Source organism: Nicotiana tabacum, chromosome 6 (assembly GCF_000715075.1).
Source record: "Nicotiana tabacum cultivar K326 chromosome 6, ASM71507v2, whole genome shotgun sequence".
Taxonomy (NCBI): Eukaryota; Viridiplantae; Streptophyta; class Magnoliopsida; order Solanales; family Solanaceae; genus Nicotiana; species Nicotiana tabacum.
The window spans coordinates 114,514,703-114,538,546 of record NC_134085.1 but is presented as its reverse complement, the minus strand read 5'-3'; the positions used below and the strand labels follow the sequence as shown (position 1 = coordinate 114,538,546).

At 36.7% G+C, this 23,844-nt stretch overlaps 1 protein-coding gene across 1 annotated transcript; it reads right to left on the bottom strand.

Annotated features, from left to right (window-relative positions):
• Positions 1-15,448: 15,448 nt before the first annotated feature.
• Positions 15,449-19,684, bottom strand: LOC107765716 (acid phosphatase 1-like). Its single transcript, XM_016584389.2, has 3 exons — positions 19,002-19,684; positions 18,321-18,530; positions 15,449-15,850 (listed from the first exon to the last, which is right to left on the bottom strand). Exons 1-3 carry the CDS (start codon positions 19,385-19,387, stop codon positions 15,673-15,675), a joined length of 774 nt encoding a protein of 257 aa, XP_016439875.1. The 5' UTR covers positions 19,388-19,684; the 3' UTR covers positions 15,449-15,672.
• Between the last annotated feature and the right edge of the window lie 4,160 nt (positions 19,685-23,844).

Here is a 23,844-nt window from a genome sequence, read left to right as displayed (position 1 = left end):
TGCTATCTGATGTTATCGGTATAAACTCCATGCTTACTTCATCTTCGTTGTTGCTTATCATTGAAGAAGGTAATAAAAAACTTTGTTGGATTGTGTGTTGGTCGTTATTAGCTGTCCTTCTTTTTCTTGGTCATCGATAAATTGGTATGAATTTATTGGAGGAGCGAGTAATTGTTGCATTATTATATATTCTGAAGCAGCTGTAATGTTAGAAGGTTGTTGCTCGTTATCTACTTCCATTATTGGCTGTCCTACTTCATGTTGATAATCAACAAAAGGTTCTGAATCTATCGCATATGCAAGAGACTGTTTGAATGCTGCAGATTCAGAAGGTTGTATTTTTTTCGATGATGAAATGACAATTCTTGTAGGCTGAATCAGTTGTAAGCAAATGTATACAGGTACTGAGTTCTTCATCTGAAGTTACAAGCATTTCTTTGCTTGTATTTAGTTTGATATCAAACCATACTTTTAGTGAATATCTAGTTGAATCAATATTTGCAACTTCACTAATTTTCTTCAGGAAAGTATTGAATGATATGTGCTTATTAAGTAGAACACGTTTTATATCATGATCCAAGTATTTGAAATCAGGAGTCCACCTCCCATTGAAAGTTATAACAACACAAATCGAACTCATCCTGCAGATTCATGTTTAGTGGCAAGTATTAGGAAAGTGAACAGAAGAATTTTAGGTTGTTTGTAGTGAAGTTTTTACAAATGAATTAAATCACTTAAGCATCTTCTGCTGAAGTTTTTTGAAAAAAGATGTATGAGATAATTAATGAATCCTGCACAGAAAACTTCAGCTTATTAAGTGCTGAAGTTTTTAGAAATATACTAAATAACTTCAGCACATCAACTGAAGTTTTTTTAAAAAGCTGTATGACAGGATTCATGAATCCAGGAAAAAAAATTTCAGCTCATTAAGTGTTGAAGCTTTAGAAATGAACTAAATAACTTCAGCATATTGGGTTGAAGTTTTAACAAATAAATTCAACAAACTTGAGCATGTTTCAGCATTAATTTCATAGTATACAAGAGTAAACATAACAAACACAATTAAAGTAGTAATTATATTGCGTTGGGGGTATGTGTTAGTGTAATAATTATATTCCTATCACATTCATGCACACTTTTCATTAGACAACGTTTAAAATTCCTCTTTGCCTTTTCATATACCATGCATAAGTTTTTTTCGCCTATATAAGCAGGCTATACCTTGTGAGTTTATTCACTCAAACACATATATTTTAGCAAACATAAAATATAAAACGGAGAAAAATGGATGATGTCATCAGGAAAATAGTTGAGGAAATCAAGCAAGACATTATAGAGGCTTTTGAGCTGAAACTGGATGAGCTCAGAGACAAATGACAGGGAGCTGGAAGAAATCAATAACAAGCTTGATAGGATTGAGATGCTGGTGAAATTTGATAGTCTTGGTGATGAAGATGCTCGTCCATCTGGTAGTGACGACGACGACGATGATGATGATGATATGGACGATTAGTTTTTCTTTTCTATTCTATAATTCTTTTAGTTAAAGGATTATAATGTTATTTTGTTATTTATCGAATTTAATTTATCTTTTTAATGTTTAATGAAATATTCAGTTTTTGATTTATGTTTTTTTGCATTTTTTTTAATATTAATTCTATTCAAACTCGAAAAATAACAGAGAAAATAAACTAAATAACTTCAGTAGGAATTAATAAAAACTAATCCGAAAATTAAACATTTTTGGTATGAAGTTTTTCCAAAAAATTATAATAAAATACATAGTGCAGGATGAAAACTTCAGCTCCCTTTGCTGAGTTTTCAAGCATGAACTAAAAATTCTTTTTAAAATTAGAAAATAACAGAGCAATTAACAAAAACTTATCCGAAAATTATATATTGCAGGACAAAATATTAAGCATTTTTAGCAGATGAACTAAAAAAACTTCAGCATACAAAAAATTATATGAAAAATATTTTACATATTCCTGAAAACATAAGCATTTTTTGGTAGGTAGTTTTTCCAAAAAATAATAATAAAATACATAGTGCAGGAGAAAAACTTCAGCTCCATTTGCTAAAGGTTTTACACATTAACTAAAAAATTTCAGCACTTGTGCTGAAGTTTTTGTGCAATATTAAATTTTAATTTATGTTTTATTTTTTACCCAGTGTAGGAGGAAAACTTGAGCTCTTCTTACTGAAGTTTTTAAAGTTTAACTAAAAAACTTTAGCACCTATGCTGAAGTTTTTTGTGCAATATGTAATTTTAATTTATGTTTTATTTTTTACGAAGTGTAGGAGGAAAACTTCAGCTCTTCTTGCTGAAGTTTTCAAAGATTAACTAAAAAACTTCAGCAAACTTCAGCACCTATGCTGAAATTTTTTGTGCAATATGTAATTTTAATTTATATTTTATTTTTTTTACCCAGTGTAGGAGGAAAACTTCAGCTCGTCTTGCTAAAGTTTTTAAAGATTAACTAAAAAACTTCAACACCTATGCTGAAGTTTTTTGTACAATACGGAATTTTAATTTATGTTTTATTTTTTTACCCAATGTAGGAGGAAAACTTCAGCTCGTAATGCTGGAGTTTTTAAAGATTAACTAACAAACTTCAGCACCTAATGCTTAAATTTTTGTGCAATATTAAATTTTAATTTATGTTTTATTTTTTACCCAGTGTAGGAGGAAAATTTCAGCTCGTTTTGCTGAATTTTTTAAATATGAACTAAATAACTTCAGCTTGTTTAGCAAATAAACAATGATAACACTCATATAATCTTTCCCGTGATTCATTCTCACAATATTGTCTTTTTTAATATAATTGTTTATTCGTTGTGTTATTTTCCAGCTCATTTTGATAACTAAATAACTTCAGCTTGTTTAGCAAATAAATCAACTTGTTTAGCAAATAAACCAAAAATTTCAGCATATTATGCAGTGGAAAACTTTAGCATATTAGTTGGATTAGATTGTTAGAATTCAACATCAAATAGATTTACAATGCAAATTCAGCATATCAGTGAAGTTCGTCAAACAACTTCAATCAATCAATCAGAAAACATATAATTTAAAAGCTATTTTCAATTTTGAAGATGAATTTGAATACTTACAATATATTTTGTAATTTTGAATTTGGAGTTTGAATCTGGTTCAAATCTGGTTTGCGAGAGGCGATCTGAGGAGAGACGGAGTGATGGAGGAGATACGAAGGCGATTTGGAATTTGAATCTGATATGCTTGATGCATCTTTTATATGTTTTAGAAGGGGTATAATGATTATATTATTACGGATTTTTTGTTAGTTGATTACGAAATCAATAGTTTTTAAAAATAGGGTATAGATTAAAAGGTGGCATATATATAGGGTACGGCTGCAAATCGCCCGATATAAGCATTACTGGTTGATTGAACTCGTGATCTAGCTATAGGTTATATGTCTCTTCATCAAATTTAATCATGTGGTGAAACATAATTGTGACTCTTGGATTGTGGTCATGATAGTTCAACAATAGTGTTACACATTGGATGGGAAGATTAGCATGAGCATGTACAAACCATCTCAAGCTCAATAAGGCTTTAATATAAATTATATAGTGTAACGACCCGACCAGTCATTTTGAGCTTTTTCACTTTGTTCGCCAGTTATCGGGCATGACAAGCCCCGCGTGATGTATTATGACTTATGTAAATCGTTGGTTTTGGTTTTCAGGATAATCGGAATGAATTTGAAGAACAGTTCCCAATTTGAAACTTAAAATTTGAAAAGTTTGACCAAGATTTGACTTGTTAGTATACGATCTTGGATCGGAAATTTAATGATTTGGTTAGCTCCGTTAGGTAATTTGGGACTTAGGAGCATGATCGGAATGCATTTTGGAAGTCCGTGGAAGGTTTAGGCTTGAATTTGAGAAATTGAGATTTTGGCGTTTTTCGGTTGATAGGTGAGATTTTGATATATGGGTCGGAATGGAATTTCGGAAGTTGCAGTAGTTTCGTTATGTCATTTGGGATGTGTGTGCAAAATTTTAAGTCATTCGTATGTGGTTTGGTTGGGTTTTTTATCAAAAACGGAATTCGGAAGATTTTAGAAAGTTTGGCTTGAATCCGATGTGTTTTGGTTGATTTAATGTTGTTTGAGGTATTTTGAAGGTTGGTACAAGTTTGTATATGGTATTGGGTTATGTTTGTGCTTTTGGTTGAGGTCCCAGGGACCTCGGGGTGATTTTGGATGGTTAATGGAGAGGTTGGAATCTTGTTGCAGCAGCTGATATTGCTGCTTCTGGTATTTTCGCACATACGATTTGGGAGCCGCAGAAGCGGAGATTTGGCCGCAGAAGCGGGAGAGGCTTGAGGAATAGGAAACCGCAGAAGCGGCTAATGGGAATGCATCTGCGGAATCGCAGATGCGGAGGGAGGATCGCATATGCGGTTTGCGGCTAGTAAGTGAATTCCGCAGAAGCGGATTAGACCGCAGAAGCGGGTTTTCGAACGGAGATGTGGAAAGGCCTAGGCAGAACAAATAGGTCATTTCATTTCACGAGATTTAGCTATTTCACAATTTTTGACTTCGGCTTGGGAGCTTTTTGGGCGATTTGAGAGGGGGATTTCAAGAGAACTTCATTGAGGTAAAGAATTTGGACCTAAAACTCGTTCCTATGCTATTATTTCATGGATTAGATCTAGAAATTATGGAAATCAAAGGTTAAAATTGGGGAAACTAGGACTTGGGAACTTAGGCCTTTAATTGAGGATTTGAAGGACCACTTAGGGTCAGATTTGAGAACTTTTGATATGTATGAATTCATGGGGAGATAAGGAACCTATTGATGTAAATTTTTTGAATTTCGAGACGTGGGCCCGGGGGCCGGATTTGAGCAATTTCGGGTTTTTTGATGTAAATTGGATATTTTCGAGTGGGTTTTGTTCCCTTAGCATTTTTAATAATTATGTACTGATTGTGGTTAGATTTGGAGCACCCGGAGGTCGATTCGTGCTGGCAAAGACATCGCGGTCTAGCGTTTGGACCGGATTGAGGTAAGTAATGATTGTAAATACTGTCTTGAGGGTTTGAAACCCCGGATTACACATCGTAGTGTTACTTTGAGGTGACGCACACGCTAGATGACGAGCATAGAATTGAGCACCGTTGGGGATTGTGACTTCGTCCGTCCCGTACGACTGTTAAGTCGCGTATTTTATTTGAAATCTTATGATATTCCATGTTCTAGAGATTTATATTATATTTTGGGCTATATGCCATGTCTGGGGCCTTGTGCTGACCTGCTGAGACCCTTAGAGGCATTTTTACTATTTTTCCTCACTCTATTTGTTTTGAAAGCATATCCTCGGTCATGTTTTACCTGTTATTGTTTAAATCTGGTTTTATCAGTTTACTTCTTAAAATGTGAAAACTGTTTGGGCTGAGTTCCCTGTTTTACTGATTGTCCGAGTGATTGTGAGGTTGATAACTGAGATAGACCGAGGGTCTGAATGTGAGGGTATTGACTGAGATAGATATATATATATATATATATATATATATATATATATATATATATATATATATATATATATATATATATATATATATATATATATATATATATATATATATATATATATATATATATATATATATATATATATATATATATATATATATATATATATATATATATATATATATATATATATATATATATATATATATATATATATATATAATATAACGTTTGGGCTGTAGGAGCCCCTCCGGAGTCTGCATACCCTCAGTGAGCGCAGTCGATTATATATATGGATCGGGCTGCACGGCGCAGCGATATATGGATCGGGCTGCACGCCGCATCGGTTACTATATGGTCCCTATTGAGTGTGAGGGCTAAGTGTGAGCGCTGATTGGTAAGAGTTGAGTCACGAGTGATTGAGAGGCTTGCCCGAGGGGCTACATAAATATACATGTACATGAGTGATGCTTTGCCTGAGGGGCTGGTCTATGAACTTACTGATTTCACTCCTCTTTAAAGCGACTTTCTATTGAACATGTTGATTTGATTACTGCTTTCACTCATCTTTAAACCGAGCCTCTATTGAAAATGTTTAAGAAATGTTTTAAATGATCTTTCATTTAAACTGATGTTTCTAAGTTATGAAAAGGGTTGTGAAATTTCGGTTTTGCCCGAGGGGCTGTATTCGAACTATGTTTTGCCCGAGGGGCCAATTATGGTTTTCATCTCTTTTATTATAAATGATACTGAACCCCTACTGAAACTGTTAGAAAGCATTTCCAAATGATTTTTACCAAAAGCTGGGTTTTAAATGAGACGATTGATTCGTATACTGATTTGAAAGCCCGTTGTGCTTATTGAGTTTATCATAAATGTGGATTCACCGTTTCCTACTTTTCAGTCTTTATTTGCTCTTATTACTTACTGGGTTGGAGTACTCGCATTACTCCCTGCACCTCGTGTGCAGATTCAGGTATTTCGGAACCCGGTAGCGGATGTTGATTGCTCAGACGCGGAGTCATCAGAGTTAGCAAGGTGGTTGCACGACGTTCGCAGCACAACTTCCGTCCTCTCATTTTTATCACTGTATTTAGCACATTTTTAGACTCTTATTGTATTTAGACCTTGGTAGATGCTCATGACTAGTGACACCCCGATGTCGGACTTGTGTAATTATTCCGCATTTTTCTTTTAAATGTTCATTATGAGAATATTGGTTTATAAATGGTATAAAAACAACTTTTATTGGAAAATGGTTGATTTGGGAATTGTGTCGGCTGGCATTGTCTTCACGAGAGGCGCCATCATGACCGGGTTCGGTGTGGGATCGTGACAAGTTGGTATTAGAGCCTAGGTTACATAGGTCTCACGAGTCATAAGCATGTTTAGTAGAGTCTCGCGGATCGGTACGGAGACGTCTGTATTTATCATTGGGAGGCTGCAGAACCTTTAGGAAAAACTTCACATTCTTGGAATTCTTATCGTGCGTCCTTGATTCATCTTGAAAAGTAACTCTTTGAATTCCCTCCATGTGTTCGTATGCGCGCATGAGCGCTCAGTATCCGATGTGCATCGATGGTTTGTGATTCCCCGATCGAGGGGCGAGATGTGATCTCTGTGAGTTGATGTTGGGCCAGTCAGGAGGACTTGAGGCTGGATTTTTGCCTATAGCTCGAGCACCGAGGTGCTGATTGTGTGAGCAAGTGTTTTTGAACTTATATGTTCGGCAGTATCCATATTAGTAGAAGTGACAGCTGGATGACTATGTGATGAGTATGTTAGTACTGCGAGATGTATCCATATGATTTGGAAGCGACGAGAAGGGTCTGCTGGAGGATAGAGGAACTATTAGGTGCTTGAATTCCATCTTGATTTGAGGTGTATCCCCGAGTTATGGGTGTGTGAAGAATCTTTTCATGTTTCACAGTTGGGAGTGAAGTAAATTTTATGTTGCGGTATGAGTTCAGGCTCAGGAAGACTAAGTGACTGCGTAATATTTATGATAGTGGAAGGTATACAAGAATGTTTGTTGGAGGTAAAGTAGGTGGGTTATCTCCTGCGAAGTGCTTTGAGGTTGTGTGATCCTTATGTTGTTTGTTAGAAGATCTCATTTACAAGTGAAATATAAGTGTTGAAGATTTAAATTTGGGTTGCTTAAGAGAGTAGGCTTGGTTGTAGCGAGGATGAATGCGAGATTGGTAGAATATTCAAAGTACCAGATGGTCTGTGTTTCACAATCTTACAAAGGATTTGAGTTTAATCTCACTATGGTATTATGTCAACAATAGAGTATATGCGTTATGAGTTATTGAGTGTGCTATGATTTATGGCTTCGAGCCAAGTGGGGGACTCTGCTATTGACTAGTTGATTGCACGGTTATGTGCTATGTCGATTCTAGTTTGAGGCGTTCTGGTAAATCAGTTATGGCCGGCGGAGATTGAGACCGAGGATGGCTCGAGTAAAGGAAAATTCTTAACAAAAGTTATAGGATGCTTCACAGGAAGTTGCTTGGTTGTAATGGAATGATGTCACCTTCTGCGGTGGCAGAGTGCTAATGAGGCACGAGTTGTTCAGTTCGTTTGATAAGGCTAATTGCAGTTCGAGTAGAGTGGATGACTCTCGAGAATGGTTCTAATGGGTTCAAGATTTTTACATGTAATAGTTGGGTATATTCAAGTGGTATATGTGGCTAGAAACTGAGTTTTCATTGGAAGATGTCAAGACTTGTAGTATTTCCTATATTAATTATGGGATTCTATGTATCAGTGTCAGGAAGGTGAAGGTAATAGCTTTGGATTCGTCGGAAGTTTCTCCAGGGTAAGCATTTTGAATGCGGTGCTATTGGGAATGCCTAGAGAGTATTCAGCGGCTTATGGACCATAGGACGGTGTGGTTTTATGCTTGGGTCTCGTGTGGTAAGCCTGGGTTGAGGAATGGTAATGTTATAGCAAGAAGGAGTACCAAGTTAAAGGTAAATCAGAAGGAAACTCGGATAGATGGGATAGCTTGGTAGTAGGCCGGATCGGTATGTTAAGGATATGATTAGTTCTTTGGATGCTTATGAGGTAATGAATTTATACAGGTGTTTCACGACAATTCTTTTGGGTTCTAGTGACCTGTGTAACTCGATTGAGTTAGAAGGATTCAGTCCTGACGGTTTAGTGTTATGCAAATGGAACTCGGAGAGTTCTAGATGGTTTCCACCATAGTTAGAGAGGTATATTTTTCCTATTGGCGTGAGGAGCATGGTATGTATAATGATCTTCTCCTAGATGGGATCGAATAGAAAAGTTCTTGGCTGATTGAGTAAGTAGTTACTTGTAGCTCAGAGTGGATTGCGACGTTCTCATAATCTTCATTTAGGCGGTATAGTATATGCGGTATGTTGTGTGGGGTTGAGGTTTGTATGTGTAAGGTCATTGTTCAGTTGTGAAAGAAAGGTCATAAATTCTTAGATAGCATGGGCAGTTTCAGGTGACTAGATGAATGAGATCACCGATTGGTGTGGCTTGATGAGGGTATACATTTCAGATAGGGCAATGTGTTTGAGTTATGGATGCTTTATTGGTATTACGACACTATCTTGTCCGATCGTCTGATGATATTCGAGTCTGCTTGGTGGCACAGAAGAATTTTAGGTGTACCTCTGATGAGATGATTGAGTACTAGATGTGTGCTATATATGCGAGCGGCGGAATTGGGATCAGATATGGTAATTCGTGTGCTTTATGGACTTGGAGACTAGAAGTTCTCATATACAGGTTAGCTCATGGTTGTGGACGTCAAAGATGTGGGTAAGTTAGTCAGATGACAGTATGTGCTATGATTCAGTCATTGTGAACCTTCGGAGGATTTTTTATTTGTTGTGTGTGACTAGAGTTGATGTGTGGTTCATTGATAGACCTATATGGATGTGTGTTTTGCATCGAGACGGCTTTGTTGACTTCGAGTTGCCATTGGTGAGGGATATGTTGATTCGGTTGTTATCGAGCTATTAGTAATCAGGGGGTCTATGAGTTACCTTTCCGTGTTGCGAGCAGTTAGGATTTGTTGATTTTAGGCACATGTGGTGCGGTGTTATTAGGGCCTCCCAGCGGAATTCGAGCAGGAAGAGCACTGGGTATTGCTCGGTAGATGGCGTATCAGTTATGTCCTTTCGAGTTGTGTGGTATTATGTAACTGCCTCGTAGTGGTTGTGATGATTGCTTTGGTTTTAGACATCATATTGCGCACGGTTGTCGATTTGGAGCATAGTAACTTAAGGTGTCTCATGTGGACTAGTGTTTGGATGAGGTCACGCATTGGAGCGAAGTTATGTGGAGGTATGACCTGGCGGGTTAGATTCATGTGTTCTGTTTCTATGATGTGTGATGGGTTCTCAGCCTTGTGTTGTGGTGGTACTGGTGAGCTTGTGGTACAGCTCTTTCATTTGAGTCATTTTCATGAATTGAGTAATTTCAGATTGTGGTTTATTGGTGAACGGATTGCACAAGTTGTGGCTTTAGTCTGTATTGAGGTGTCAATGTCACCAGAGTAGTTGCGTTGGATTAGATGAGATCGTTGGGATCTTTAATGATTCCAAACAGACTTGATTTCAGCATGTTGGAAGGATAATATCGAGGTTCAGCTAAGAAATTTGCTATGGTCTTTACCAAAGGAGAAGTGGCTTCATGAATGGTTGATCTGAGAAAACGGTTATGGCTTACTGCGCGTTTCATTCATCATTGGCAGTATATGGAAGTGTTGGAATGAGACTCTAGTTTTTAAGAGGTTTCCTATCGATATTCAGTTGTTGTATGTAGCTGCTGTGATTAGAAGTTGTCGCTGCAAGTGTTTGAGTTATGTGGTATATTATGTAATTGCACTGAGGTTGCGGGTATGGGTTACTACAGCTTGTTTGGGCTTAGTTAGAGTATAGATGTGAGATTTTGATTTGGTGAATAATTTCAGAAGTGGAAATGTGGTTCTAAGGTTCATGGGCTACGTTGGACTGTGAAATTTCAGTTACATTGTGTTATCAGACCTATAAGAGATAGGGTGACAAGGGATCGCCCCCGGGTATGTGCATGGTAAGGTTATTCAGTGATTGGTTGGCTTTTGGAACAACTCTAGGCACGTTTGAGGACGAACGTATGTTTAAGTGGGGGAGGATGTAACGACCCGACCGGTCATTTTGAGCTTTTTCACTTTGCTTGCCAGTTCTCGGGCATGACAAGCCCCGCGTGAAGTATTATGACTTATGTAAATCGTTGGTTTTGATTTTCAGGGTAATCAGAATGAATTTGAAAGAACAGTTCCCAATTTGAAACTTAAAATTTGAAAAGTTTGACCAAGATTTGATTTGTTGGTATATGATCTCGGATCAGAATTTTTATGATTTGGTTAGCTCTGTTAGGTGATTTGGGAATTAGGAGCGTGATCGGAATGCATTTTGGAAGTCCGTGGAAGGTTTAGGCTTGAATTGGTGAAATTGAGATTTTGGCATTTTTCGATTGATAGGTGAGATTTTGATATAGGGGTCGGAATAAAATTCCAGAAGTTCCAGTAGTTCCGTTATGTCATTTGGGATATGTGTGCAAAATTTCAGGTCATTCGGACGTGGTTTGATTAGGTTTTTGATCAAAAACGGAATTCGGAAGATTTTAGAAAGTTTGGCTTGAATCCGATGTGTTTTGGTTGATTTGATGTTGTTTGAGGTGTTTTGAAGGTTGGTACAAGTTTGTATAAGGTATTGGGTTTTGTTTGTGCTTTTGGTTGAGGTCCCGGGGGCCTCAGGGTGATTTCAGATGGTTAACGGAGAGGTTGGAATCTTGTTGCAGCAGCCGATATTGCTGCTTATGGTATTTTTGCACCTGCGGTTTGGGGGCCGCAGGTGCGGTGCCGCAGAAGCGAAGATTTGGCCACAGAAGTGGGAGAGGCTTGAGGAACAGGAAACCACAGAAACGGCCAATAGGATCGCATCTATGGAATCGCAGATGCAGTTTGCGGCTGGTAAGTGAATTCTGCAGAAGCGGGGGATTAGACCGCATATGCGGTGCCGCAGAAGCGGGTTTTGGACCACAAATGCGGAAAGTCCTGGGCAGAACATATAAGTCATTTCATTTCGCGAGATTTAGCTATTTCAGCATTTTTGACTTTGGCTTGGCAGCTTCTTGGGCGATTTGAGAGGGAGATTTCAAGAGAACTTCATTGAGGTAAGGAATTTGGACCTAAAACTTGTTCCTATGCTATTATTTCATGGATTAGAGCTAGAAATTATGGAAATCAAAGGTTAAAATTGGGGAAACTAGGGCTTGCGAACTTAGGCCTTTAATTGAGGATTTGAAGAACCATTTAGGGTCGGATTTGAGAACTTTTGATATGTATGAACTTGTGAGGAGATAAGGAACCTATTGATGTAAAAATTTCTGAATTTCGAGATGTGGACCCGAGGGCCGGATTTGAGCAATTTCGGGATATTTGATGTAAATTGGATATTTTCGAGTGGGCTTTGTTCCCTTAGCATTTTATAATGATTATGTACTGATTGTGGCTAGATTTGGAGCATCCGGAGGTTGATTCGTGCGGGAAAAAGCATCGCGGGCTAGAGTTTGGACTGGATCGAGGTAAATAATGATTGTAAATACTGTCCTGAGGGTTTGAAACCCCGGATTACACATCGTAGTGTTACTTTGAGGTGACGCACACGCTAGATGACGAATGTGGAGTTGTGCACCATTGGGGATTGTGACTTGGTCCGTCCCGTACGATTGTTAAGTCGCGTATTTTATTTGAAATCTTATGATATTCCATGTTCTAGAGATTTATATTATATTTTGGGTTATATGCCATGTTTGGGGCCTTGTGCCGACCTGCTAAGACCCTTAGAGGCATTTTCACTATTTTTCCTCACTCTATTTGTTTTAAAAGCATATCCTCAGTCATGTTTTACCTTTTATTGTTTAAATCTGGTTTTATCACTTTACTTCTTAAAATGTGAAAACTGTTTGGGTTGAGTTCCCTGTTTTACTGATTGTCCGAGTGATTGTGAGGTTGATGACTGAGATAGACCGAGGGTCTGATTGTGAGGGTATTGACTGAGATAGACCGAGGGTCTGATTGTGAGGTTCATGACTGAGATAGACTGAGGGTCTGATAGTGAGGTTAATGACTGAGAGAGGCTGAGGGCTTGGTTGTGAGGATTATATGCAGCAATATATATATATATATATAGATCGGGCTGCACGCCGCAGCGATATAGCGCTTGGGTTGTAGGAGCCCTTCCGGAGTCTGCACACCCCCAATGAGCGCCGTCGACGAGATATATGGATCGGGTTGCACGCCGCAGCGATATACGGATTGGGCTCCACGCCACAGCGGTAACTATATGGTACCTATTGAGTGTAAGTGCTAAGTGTGAGCGCTAATTGATAAGAGTCGAATCACGAGTGACTGAGAGGCTTGCCCGAGGGGCTACATAAATATACATGTACATGAGTGATGCTTTGCTTTAGGGGCTACATAAATATACATGTACATGAGTGATGCTTTGCCTGAGGGGCTGGTCTATGAACTTACTGATTTCACTCCTCTTTAAAGTGACTTTCTATTGACCATGTTGATTTGATTACTGCTTTTACTCATCTTTAAACTGAGCCTCTATTGAAAATGTTGAACAAACGTTTTAAATAATCTCTCATTTAAACTGAAGTTTCTAAGTTATGAAAAGGGCTGTGAAATTTCTGTTTTGCCCGAGGGGCTGTATTCGAACTATGTTTTGCCCGAGGGGCCAATTATGGTTTTCGTCTCTTTTATTATAAATGATACTGAACCCCTACTGAAACTGTTGGAAAGCATTTCCAAATGATTTTTACCAAAAGTTGGGTTTTAAATGAGACGATTGATTCGTATACTGATTTGAAAGCCTATTGTGCTTATTGAGTTTATCATAAATGTGGATTCACCGTTTCCTACTGCTCAGTCTTCGTTAACTCTTATTACTTATTGGTTCGGAGTACTCACATTACTCCCTGCACCTCGTGTGCAGATTCAGGTATTTCGGAACTCGGTAGCGGGTGTTGATTGCTCAGATGCGGAGTCATCAGAGTTAACAAGGTAGGTGCACGACATTCGCAGCACTGCTTCCGTCCTCTCATTTTTATCACTGTATTTAGTACATTTTTAGACTCTTGTTGTATTCAGACCTTGGTAGATGCTCATGACTAGTGACACCCCGATGTCGGACTAGTGTAATTATTCTGCATTTTTCTTTTAAATGTTCATTATGAGAATATTGGTTATAAATGGTATAAAAACAACTTTTATTGGAAAATGATTGATTTGGGAATTGTGTCGGCTGGCCTTTTCTTCACGAGGGGCACCATCACAACTGGGTCCGGTGCGGGGTTGTGACATATAGTAGCATACTCCTTGCGCACTAGTTAGTTTACTCAGTTTTTAGTTTTACTTCCCGTGCACCTGGAGATGTCTAAAGACAAAATTACCCATATCTATCTAGCACTAAGCATCACTCGCGCATTCGCAGCATCGTAATTAATTTGACTCAATATCTAATCCATTTGCACCAAACTCATATGTTGGGCTCAAGAGTTGAACCTCCACTGACCCTTGAGAATCAAAGACTACTCACTTTATGCGGTTTGCTGGTGACACGCGTACAAGGAGAGGTTGGAGTGTAGTAATTTGAAGTTCTAAAAAGGGAGGATTCATGCTCTTTGAAATTTCAAATTCTCGAATTTATCATCTTTATATAACTCATAGATTGGCCAAGAATTAGGTATCATAGGTCCATCTGAATTGGTCTAAATTTGGAGATATGCTATTAGTAGATAAATGGGACCAAGAACGGGGTCGACCACGGTGTAATAGCGTGAAGTCATACTTGAAAGGCCGTACTCGAGAGGGTTGTTGTCAAGGACGAGCAGTTGAAGTGAAGATATAACGGTAGAATATGTTCGGATATAGACACAAGGAATATTCCTTATTTTGTACTTTTTAGGGTTTCTTGGACATATCCCTTATAAATAGGAAGAGATAGAGAACAAAAGAGAATCTTCACTTTCTGAAAAAACAAACACATTGTAAAAAATTGATTTGAGAGAATATACGAAAAGTTGTTTTGTTCATTGATTATATTATTCAAGCGCATGTTATTGGCCTTTGCCCACAAGATTCAAAGATCTCAAAACCATCTTCATTTCTCTTCTTTCCACGTTGCTGTCAGGGGAAGGAACCATCCAAATCATATAATAATTGGGTGGTAGATTCCCTCTTATTACATGTACTGCCCTTCTCTACATTTATTACATATTTATGTTATCACATTTACTAGTATTCATTGAATATAAATGTGCTACTTAACGGTATCAAACGTCATTCACCACACTGGCTCTCTACCACATTCGATCTAGAATTTATTATTTTTAACTAAGATTCATCTTATATCTCATCATTAATTAGTTTAACTAGGAGGTTCAACACTTTTTTGGTCAAACACCACCGTGGTTTAGTGTTTTAATATTTCATGATTCCAACTAATCAAGATCAATCATCATGCTTTTCCTAATCCCGGTTATCTTAATTCTTATTCTAATAAAATCGATGTACAATTGTTAGGACTTCAATTTCGTGATCAGTTATAAGATAAATACTATTTCAAGAAAAAAATTTATGCGACAAACATCATACAATCTGATCATTATACTGAGTTGTATTTTTCTAGAAAATAATGTTTACTTTTAGGGAATTTTACACCACACATCTGTTTGAACCTGCAGTTCCCATGAGGAGTTAAGCTAGCTTTGGGTCAGGGCGGGTTTGGCTTTCTTTTCTTTTATTACAAAAAAAAAAAAAAAAAAAAAAAAAAAAAAGAGGTAGTTAATCCACTCTCCCTTGATGAAATTTAACATTGTTTTGGAGCACTAATAGGATAAATATTCATAATATAGGGAATTCATATTATGTCCTTGCCAACCTATATATGTTAATAGAAATGTAAAAGGAATCAGAGAGAGGGATCGGGGTTATGCACAATGGCACAATGTAGGACACAGTATATTAGTTAATTCATCGATTTTCTTGAGTCCAAAGAATTATGAAGAAATATAATTCCATTTTTCGCAGCAGCTTAGCCACTGGACAGGAGAAAAATATTGGCATGCATGTCAAGGAATGTAGTACATTGGGTTAGGAAGCTTGAACGAGCGAATAGAAGTAGAGGAACCCAACAGATCACTCCACTGGTCTCCAGAGTTGCCTACTATTCTAAACCCCTCTTCAACCATCTCATCCCTTTTCTCTGATTTATAAATTGTGGCTGATTTTCCATGATCCTCCGAGCCCCTGCATAGCATTATTAACAAACATTATATCCAAGAAGCAGGATTAATTTCTGGTGTCACAGAAGATGTTGTCCTACTTTGAAAAGCTCATAGAAGAAAAGAAAAAAGCTCTTTGATTGTTGCCCTATTATACTTTATAAAGATTACTTAGAAAGGCATGATATAACAGTGGTAAAGTTGTTGCCATATGACCAGGAGGTCACGGGTTCAAGCCGTGGAAACGTCCTCTTGCAGAAATGCAGGGTAAGGCTGCGTATAATAGACCTTTATGGTCTGGACCTTCCCCGGAACCCGCACATAGCGGGAGCTTAGTGCACCGGTGTGCCCTTTTCTTAGGAAGGCATTATATACTATAAGGCACTTGATCAGGTTCCTCATCGCGGGTGGGTACATGGTCCGAAAAGGATTTAATTAAATCTCATTCATCAAAAAATTATACTATTCAAATAGGGTAAAAACAAAATTATTTTGTATAATTATAAATTACTGAATCTACTTGGGCCAAGGGAAGCTTCTAGTTTAGTAGCAGAGGTGGTTCTAAAATTGCTTTAGGTTGTACGTTTTAATCCCAGGTATAGAATTCTTGCACTTTTCTGAATTACTCTTGTTAGATATCCTACTTGTACCACTGGTTCTCACTAGGAAAGAAACAGTGCACATGCTTGAATTTTCTTTTTCCCACATGGAAAACTAAGTCCAATCACTGCAGGATTGCGCAAACTACTAAAACTAGTCCCACAAGCCCCAAACCCCTTACCCTAAATCAGGCTGACATCTATTTTTCTTAGCATCCTTTCTTTGCAAAGACTACTATATGTATCTAAGTCTAAACCCCAAGAAGTTAACCACATGCTGTTCTTCAGACTTTGACATCTAAAGAGAGCATAAAGCATTGAAGAAAGAGAAGGAAAATATGCATGCTAATTTTTATCTTCATCTAGCATTTGACCCCAGTGTACTTAGATGTGATAAGCAATTCAAAGGATATCTTCCAGATTAACAAAATAATGGCCTTCTTGAGCGGGGCGGTTGCAGATTGTCAATGAGGTAGTATGCAACAGGGTAAATTTGGTAGATTAAAACACAAAAGTAAATCTACTAAAGAAGGGTTCACATAGATAAAAATATACGTGTTGTGATTGGGAAAACCAGTATTTCTTTTTCGTTGTGAAGTCAAGAAAACTTGTTCCAGATATCAAAAGATTACATTCTTAGAACTACAGCATGAAGCACTAGAGTACAAGGAAAGACAATGCATAAGATTATTTTCTACTTTCCTCTGGTGTTATATTGTCATATTCCTGCCAATAGTCGTGCCTAATGGATTTGCCTATCTAGTTGATAAATCATCATTAGATTAAATAAAGGCATGTGGAAAAAACTCTACTTCTTACTCCCCTAGAGGGCATTTCATGCTGATAACTGTAATTCCTTTAATCACTTTACCTGAATGTTTATACTCAAACTCTTCTATTTGGGAAAGAATTGCTATACAGAGAGAAAGAGAGTGAGAGAGAGAGGATTTAGCTGTATTGAAAAGCAGAGCTCTTCAACAAACGCTTCTCAAGATCTTAAACAATCTGCTCATGTTTGTTTAAAACGTTACTCTTCATGGACTATTATCTCTAGACCTGTTTTTATTTCTACTTGAGTTCTGGAGTTCTCCGTTTCTTTGTTCTTTTGTTCAACAATAAAGATGTTTTACTATCCCTGACGAAGGTGATGCATTAACTATTTATACCACCAAGTAAACAAAAAGGCATTCTTTAGCATACAGAAGCAAGAAGAATAGCTACATTTAATATGGACATAAAACATTGATACAATTTGAATGTGAGCTCTTTTGGTCTTAGCACCTATACTTTAACAAGTTATCCACTCGGTAAGGCTTCATAGCTAGGTCTCCATTTCTTTTGCCATGTAAATATCGTGCTGGACCAGGAATTAGTTGACCTATACAGTTTTCAGAAGTTTTGTTCCTCAACATGCCTTTAGAGCTACCAAGTACAGACCAAGTAGGGTTAATCATATTCCTGGAAAATTTATTGCAGCATGTAAAATCTTTGGCTAAATTTAAGTATCCATCTGGTGATCCCTGGATTGAGATCACGGAGTCCAATATATACAACCGTAACCTGAGTAACCAACTGAAAATGACAAAGATGGACAAAATTTAACTGATTTCAGTTAATGGTGAAGTACTAATCAGACTTTCCTCTAATTAATTCATTCTTAAGGAGGACCAATTTGATACTTTTCAATGTTATTATGATCCTGAATTAGATAAGGGCTTTACAAACTATCTCTAAATTGTCTTAAATGACAAACTATTTACTGTAAGCAGATCTAAATGGAGCAGAATATGTACAAATAAACATATAATCAATCCTAGCTAATTTCCATTTTCAAAGTTTCCAGCAATAAATGGACACAATTCTATTGATATACAATCTGATGCCACTACAACTCACCTCAGTATCAGCTTGTCCCAATCCTGAAAACCAGCATTCATCAAATTCTCCACTGTAACAATTCTGTGTCTTTCACTACGCCCAGTAAGCAAGAACACTTTGAATCCTAGCCTCATAACATCTTGATAAAGCTTCAAACTTGACCCAATGGCTGGTGCCACTCCCTTCTCAACCCATTCATCGAATTTCACACTATCAAATACCTCCAACCTACAAATAACCCCCAAGAAAACCATTTCACAAAATCAACAAAATTTATCAGTAGCATACAAATGTACATAGAATTATGCTCAAAATAAGATCTCATATCAACATTCAAGTTGTCCCAAAAGCTTAAGTATAACTCCAAGTATAATAACAAAGTTCCTTTTATTATCACTTACTCCCTCCATCCTAATTTATGTAGCATATTTTCCAAAAGAATATCGGACTTCCATATCTAGAAATAATTTAACTTTAAGCATTTCATTTTGTCCTTAATTAAATTATTTACAGCCACGTAATTGTCCTTTCTTGTTGGAGACCATAAGTTTCAAAAGTCTTTTTTTTTTATATTTTATGTCCAATCAAATATCACCCCATAAATTGGAAAAGAGGAGTACTAGAAAGACAACACAACACTGCCATTTAAAATAAGAAAATTAAAAACCCCAATCTTGAAAAAGGTTATGAAAGTCATACCCATAGCCATGTTGCGAATAATAGGGAAGATTTGAAAGCAAAGTCTCATCAACATCAAAAATCCATACATCTTTTCCATCTGCGCCCAATTTCATGCTTTCTGCATAGGCTCCAGCTTCACTTGAAACTCTATCAATGTCCAACTTATAAGCCCCGCCATTAATATATTGCCTCACGTAATCAGCACATTCCTTTGGAATAGTCTTCCATGGGCTTAAATTATTAGCCTCCACAGCAAACCTCCAACTTGTACACTCTAATTCAACATCAATAATGGTTTCCTTCAATTGGGGTTCAGTATTTTCAGGGAACTCAACAATTAAGGTATTAAGATTTTCATGTCCAAAGGCGAAACTAAACAGAATCAAGAAACTGAAAATTCTCATTTTTTTGGGTATTTCAAGAAAATTCAGGTAGGTCCTCCTTATGGGTGGTTGGTGGGGGGTTACTGTATATATACAAAGAGAAAAGAAGGAATACGTAGAGTTGCGTGATGGGGTTTCAAATTGTTTTTGCAGAGATTCGATGCTATATATTCTTTTCTTGATTATGGATAAGAAAACTTTAGATAGTAGTAATAGTAAAGCTTTGAATTCCGATACAGATGGATAAAGAGGCAAAGAGGAGAGGAAGGGAGACAATTAGAAAAGAACAAGGAAGGTTGTAATGGGAAGGAAAGCTACGGAAGTAAAGTAAATGGGCAAAATTTTATTTTGTGTCACATGTATTGTACGAGAGTAACTTTTTTGTCAAGCAATTTTGTGGATTCAAATTTTTGTAGACTCAAAAGTGTAAGATCGGAGTATACAAATTTACAAGACAAAAAGGACTCTCGTACAATTAATGCAAGTTGTACAAAACACAAAATTAAACTTCTCAGTAAATGGAGTCAATGAAATAGCCAAATATGGGATATACAGAGAATATATGTCGTAGGTTCATAATACGCGTAGCAGGTGTGGGGCCCTCGGGATTGACAGGCCAATGAGATTGCTTCATTGGTTACGGGGGCGTTTAGTCAGTTAGGTGCGGTCATTCATATATTTGCCTAGGATTCAAAGTATTGTTTTTGTTTTTGGTTTTCTCTTATGTTTTTAATTACTTGGAGTTTATAGCTAGTTCATTTGGTGAACTCATTATCTTTCATCCATGTAATTAAAAAAAATTAATTTTTTACATCCAAAAACAATGGAGCAAAGAAAGTACGATATTCAATACGTTCACTTTCAGAAAATAACTTCTTTTGTTTTATTTTTTACAATGATGTTTAATTGGGTACATTACTATTATTATTATTATTTTTAAAAACTTTTGGTGCAAAGTAAACATAGAATATCTTGATTTTTTAAATGTCATTGATATTTTTATGGTTACTAGTCTTAATGTACGCACTTTGCGCATGTACCTAACTCAATGAAAAGTTTATTTAAAATTTATCTTTGAGTTATAAAATAAAAATATAAGTTCTTAAAAATAATGAATGTTGGTCGTACATAATTAATAATAAAATAAAACTGATCCACGGAAATACTCAATATTCAACTTAAAATGCATTTCAAAGAATGACTGAAGTTAGAATGGGAAGTGTTTATTTAATTTGGAAGTATCATTATTTAAGTGAGATTAGTATTTAAATAATATTAATTAGCTAGCTCATACAAAATATTAGGTATTTAATTGCAATTATAATTTTGTTCGATAAGAATTCTTTTTCAAATAGTAAAAAGCCGATTAGGTGAAAAATTATTCATGCATGACATGTTCCAAAAAAAGCAAATGAAATTCTTTGTAAATCAAAAAAAAAAAATTAAGAATCACTTTATATCACAAATAAAGTCTACAATTGAAATGCCCTTTTAGAAGCCATAATTATAGTCAAGAAACTTGCTTATATTCAGTTAAATTTAATACAATCTAGAGAAGTTAAAAGATCTCGTAAATTATCTTATTGGAATAATTGATAATTTCGGAGTTTGTCATTGATTTCTGCTCAATATTTCAAATAATTATAATTGCTAATTTAAAAGCTTTAAAAACTAAAATGTTAATATACGTAGAAGGGTTTCATATAAATCAGAACGTATAAAGGTTTTAAAAAAACTGGACCACTTCCATGTTATCCAAAGCCAAACACACTTCCTCTTTCTTTAATGTTCTTATTCTGTCCTTTATTTATTTTATTTATTAGTTATAACTAATTTAAGTGTAAAAATTTTATAAGTAAAATATTAATATGATTTTAAAGTTCTAAATGTCAGAATAGTTAATACAGTTCAATTAAGTAAAAAATGTGTTATACAAACTCCTAAATGTTAGGAAATTAATTAAATGACTATTTGTTAATATTAGAAGAATAAGTAAATGACTATTTTATCCAGTGTGGCCTTTATTTTTAAAGGGTAAAAAAAGCAAATCATATTTCTGTGATAACCCAAAAGGTCATCTTATATTTTAAAACTCGATTCTGCGCTCTTAAGCCTCAAAAATCTCATTTTGATCCTCCTCGATTTGTGTGTGCAATCCGGGCGTGCATCTGGAAAGCTTTTATGTTGAAAGTTGATAAAAATAAGAATTTTTGCCTTAAAAGTTGAATTTAGTTGACTTCGATCAACGTTTTGAGTAAACGGACCCGAACCCGTATTTTTACGGTCTCGGTGGGTCCGTAATGAAATATGAAAAATGCTCGGAACGAAATTCCGAGGTCCCTACCCCGAGATATGAATTTTTGTTGAAAATTGAAAGACTGAAAATTTAATAGTTTTAAGAATTGATTGATGTTTGACCTTGTTGATACTGGGTCCATATTTTGGTTTCGGAGCCCGGTGCAAGTCCAATATGATATTTATGAGTTGTCTATGAAATTTGGTGAGAAACAGAATTGGTTTCACGCGATTCGGACGTCCGATTGAGAAAATAGAAGTTTTATAACTTTTTTTGAAAATTTCAATTCATTTGGTGTTCTATTCGTAGTTCTAAGTGTTATTTTGGCGATTTGATCACGAGCAAGTTCGTATGATATTTTAGGACTTGGGAGAGTTTCGGATAGGCTACGAAATATTTTAGACTTAGAAAATCTGGTTTTTCTGCAGTTTCAGGTGCCTTCTGATTTTCTTCTTCGTGTTCGCGAAGGCACTCTCGCGAATGTGATGTAGAAACTGGGATGGCTGGGGTTTTCTTCTTCATGAACGCGAAGGCTATGTCGCAAAAGCAAAGTGATGGGAGCTTTATCCTTTGCGAACATGACCAGCTCAACGCGAACGCGAAGCATTTGGGACCTGGGGAGGGGTCAATTACTCCTTCATCGTGAACGCGAAGGCAAGGGGGCATAGTCTTTGCGAATGCGATGAGGGTTTCGCGATCGCCTAAGCCTAGCACGCGCAACCCTTTGCGAACGTGGAAGGCCCTTCGCGAACATGAAGAAGGCCTGACGCCCAGCTATTAAAAACATAATAAAAAACGGGATCTTGTCATTCTCTCAAAAATTTCAAAACTAGAAGACCTAGAGGCAATTTTCAAAAGATATTTTCTTCCCCAGTTTGTTGGTAAGTGATTCTAAACTACTTTCTTTCAATTACCCATTGTATTTCATTAATTTCCAACCTAAAATCTAGAGTGTTCATGGTAGAATTGAGGGTTTTTGGGTAGAGACTAGAGAATTAGACCTCGAATTGAGGTCGGATTCTAAAATCAATTATATATCCGGGCTTGGGGGTGATAGGTCTTAGATTTTGGTCCGAACCTCGAGTTTTGACCAAGTGGGCCCGGATCAGTTTTTGACTTTTCGGGCTTAAGTTTGGGAAATCTAAATTTATGCATTGTAGTTGATTCCTTTAGCAATAATTGATGTTATTGAGTTAATTGTGACTAGATACGAGTAGTTTGGAGGTTGATACTAGAGGAAAAGCGGTAATTGAGCATTGAGTGGCCCGTGGAGCGAGGTAAGTATCGTGTCTAACTTTGACTCGAGGCATTAGGAACCCTTGACTTACTTTCTATATGAAATCCATGTGAGCGGCGTATATGTGAGGTGACGAGTACCTATGAGCCGCCAATTTATCTCTTTTTGTCTGTTTCTTTCCTGTTCTTCTAATATTGTCTCTTTTCCTGTCATAATTGTTATATGCTTTACTGGTATTTCCATGCTTAAGTGCTACCTGATAGACATTGCTTCTCTTTGTTGAAGGTATTAGTTATTTCGTAGATTCGTTGTCTCCTATCATTTGCTTAGGCTGGTTATCAGCACTTTCATGATATTTTCTGGATTGGTCTCGCTGAGTAGTATTACTTGTGTAAAGCTTCGTAGTGTACAAACTTTCTAATTATTTGGTTGGAAGGTAAGTCTTGTAAAGGATTATGTGATTTGAATTGTGAAATTGTTGTAAGTACTGAATAATCGATACTGATATGGTGGGATCAGGTTGCGCACCGCAACAAGTGTAATAAGAGTGAATTGTGGTGTAATAAGGGTGAACTGTGAATGTGATTATTGTGATATGGTGGGATCGGGTTGCACGTCGCAACACTTTTATTTATATTCTATTGTTTATGTTAATAAGAAGAAATAAGGGAGGAATATGAGATGTACGGTGGGATCGGGTTGCACGCTGCAACAACCTTTATGTTTATATTTTTCCTTGATTGTGTTAGTTGTACGGTAGTCTTAAATTGCACTTAAGGATTGGTAGTAGCTGAACACTGATGATATGCTTCGAGAACTATATGTAGGTTATATTGTGATTGCCCCGCCGTAGCCTCGTCACTCCTTCGTCGAGGTTAGGCTCGGCACTTACCAGTACATGAGGTCAGTTGTACTGATACTACACTTTGCACTTCCTATGCAGAT

Excerpts from the sequence above, each read along its gene's own strand:
- LOC107765716 (XM_016584389.2), bottom strand. The coding sequence starts at position 19,387 with ATGAGAATTTTCAGTTTCTTGATTCTGTTTAGTTTCGCCTTTGGACAT. Across the intron at positions 18,531-19,001 it reads TATTCGCAACATGGCTATGG|GTTGGAGGTATTTGATAGTG; the intron begins GTATGACTTTCA and ends GGTTATTTGTAG. Across the intron at positions 15,851-18,320 it reads TGGGACAAGCTGATACTGAG|GGGCTCGGAGGATCATGGAA; the intron begins GTGAGTTGTAGT and ends AATGCTATGCAG.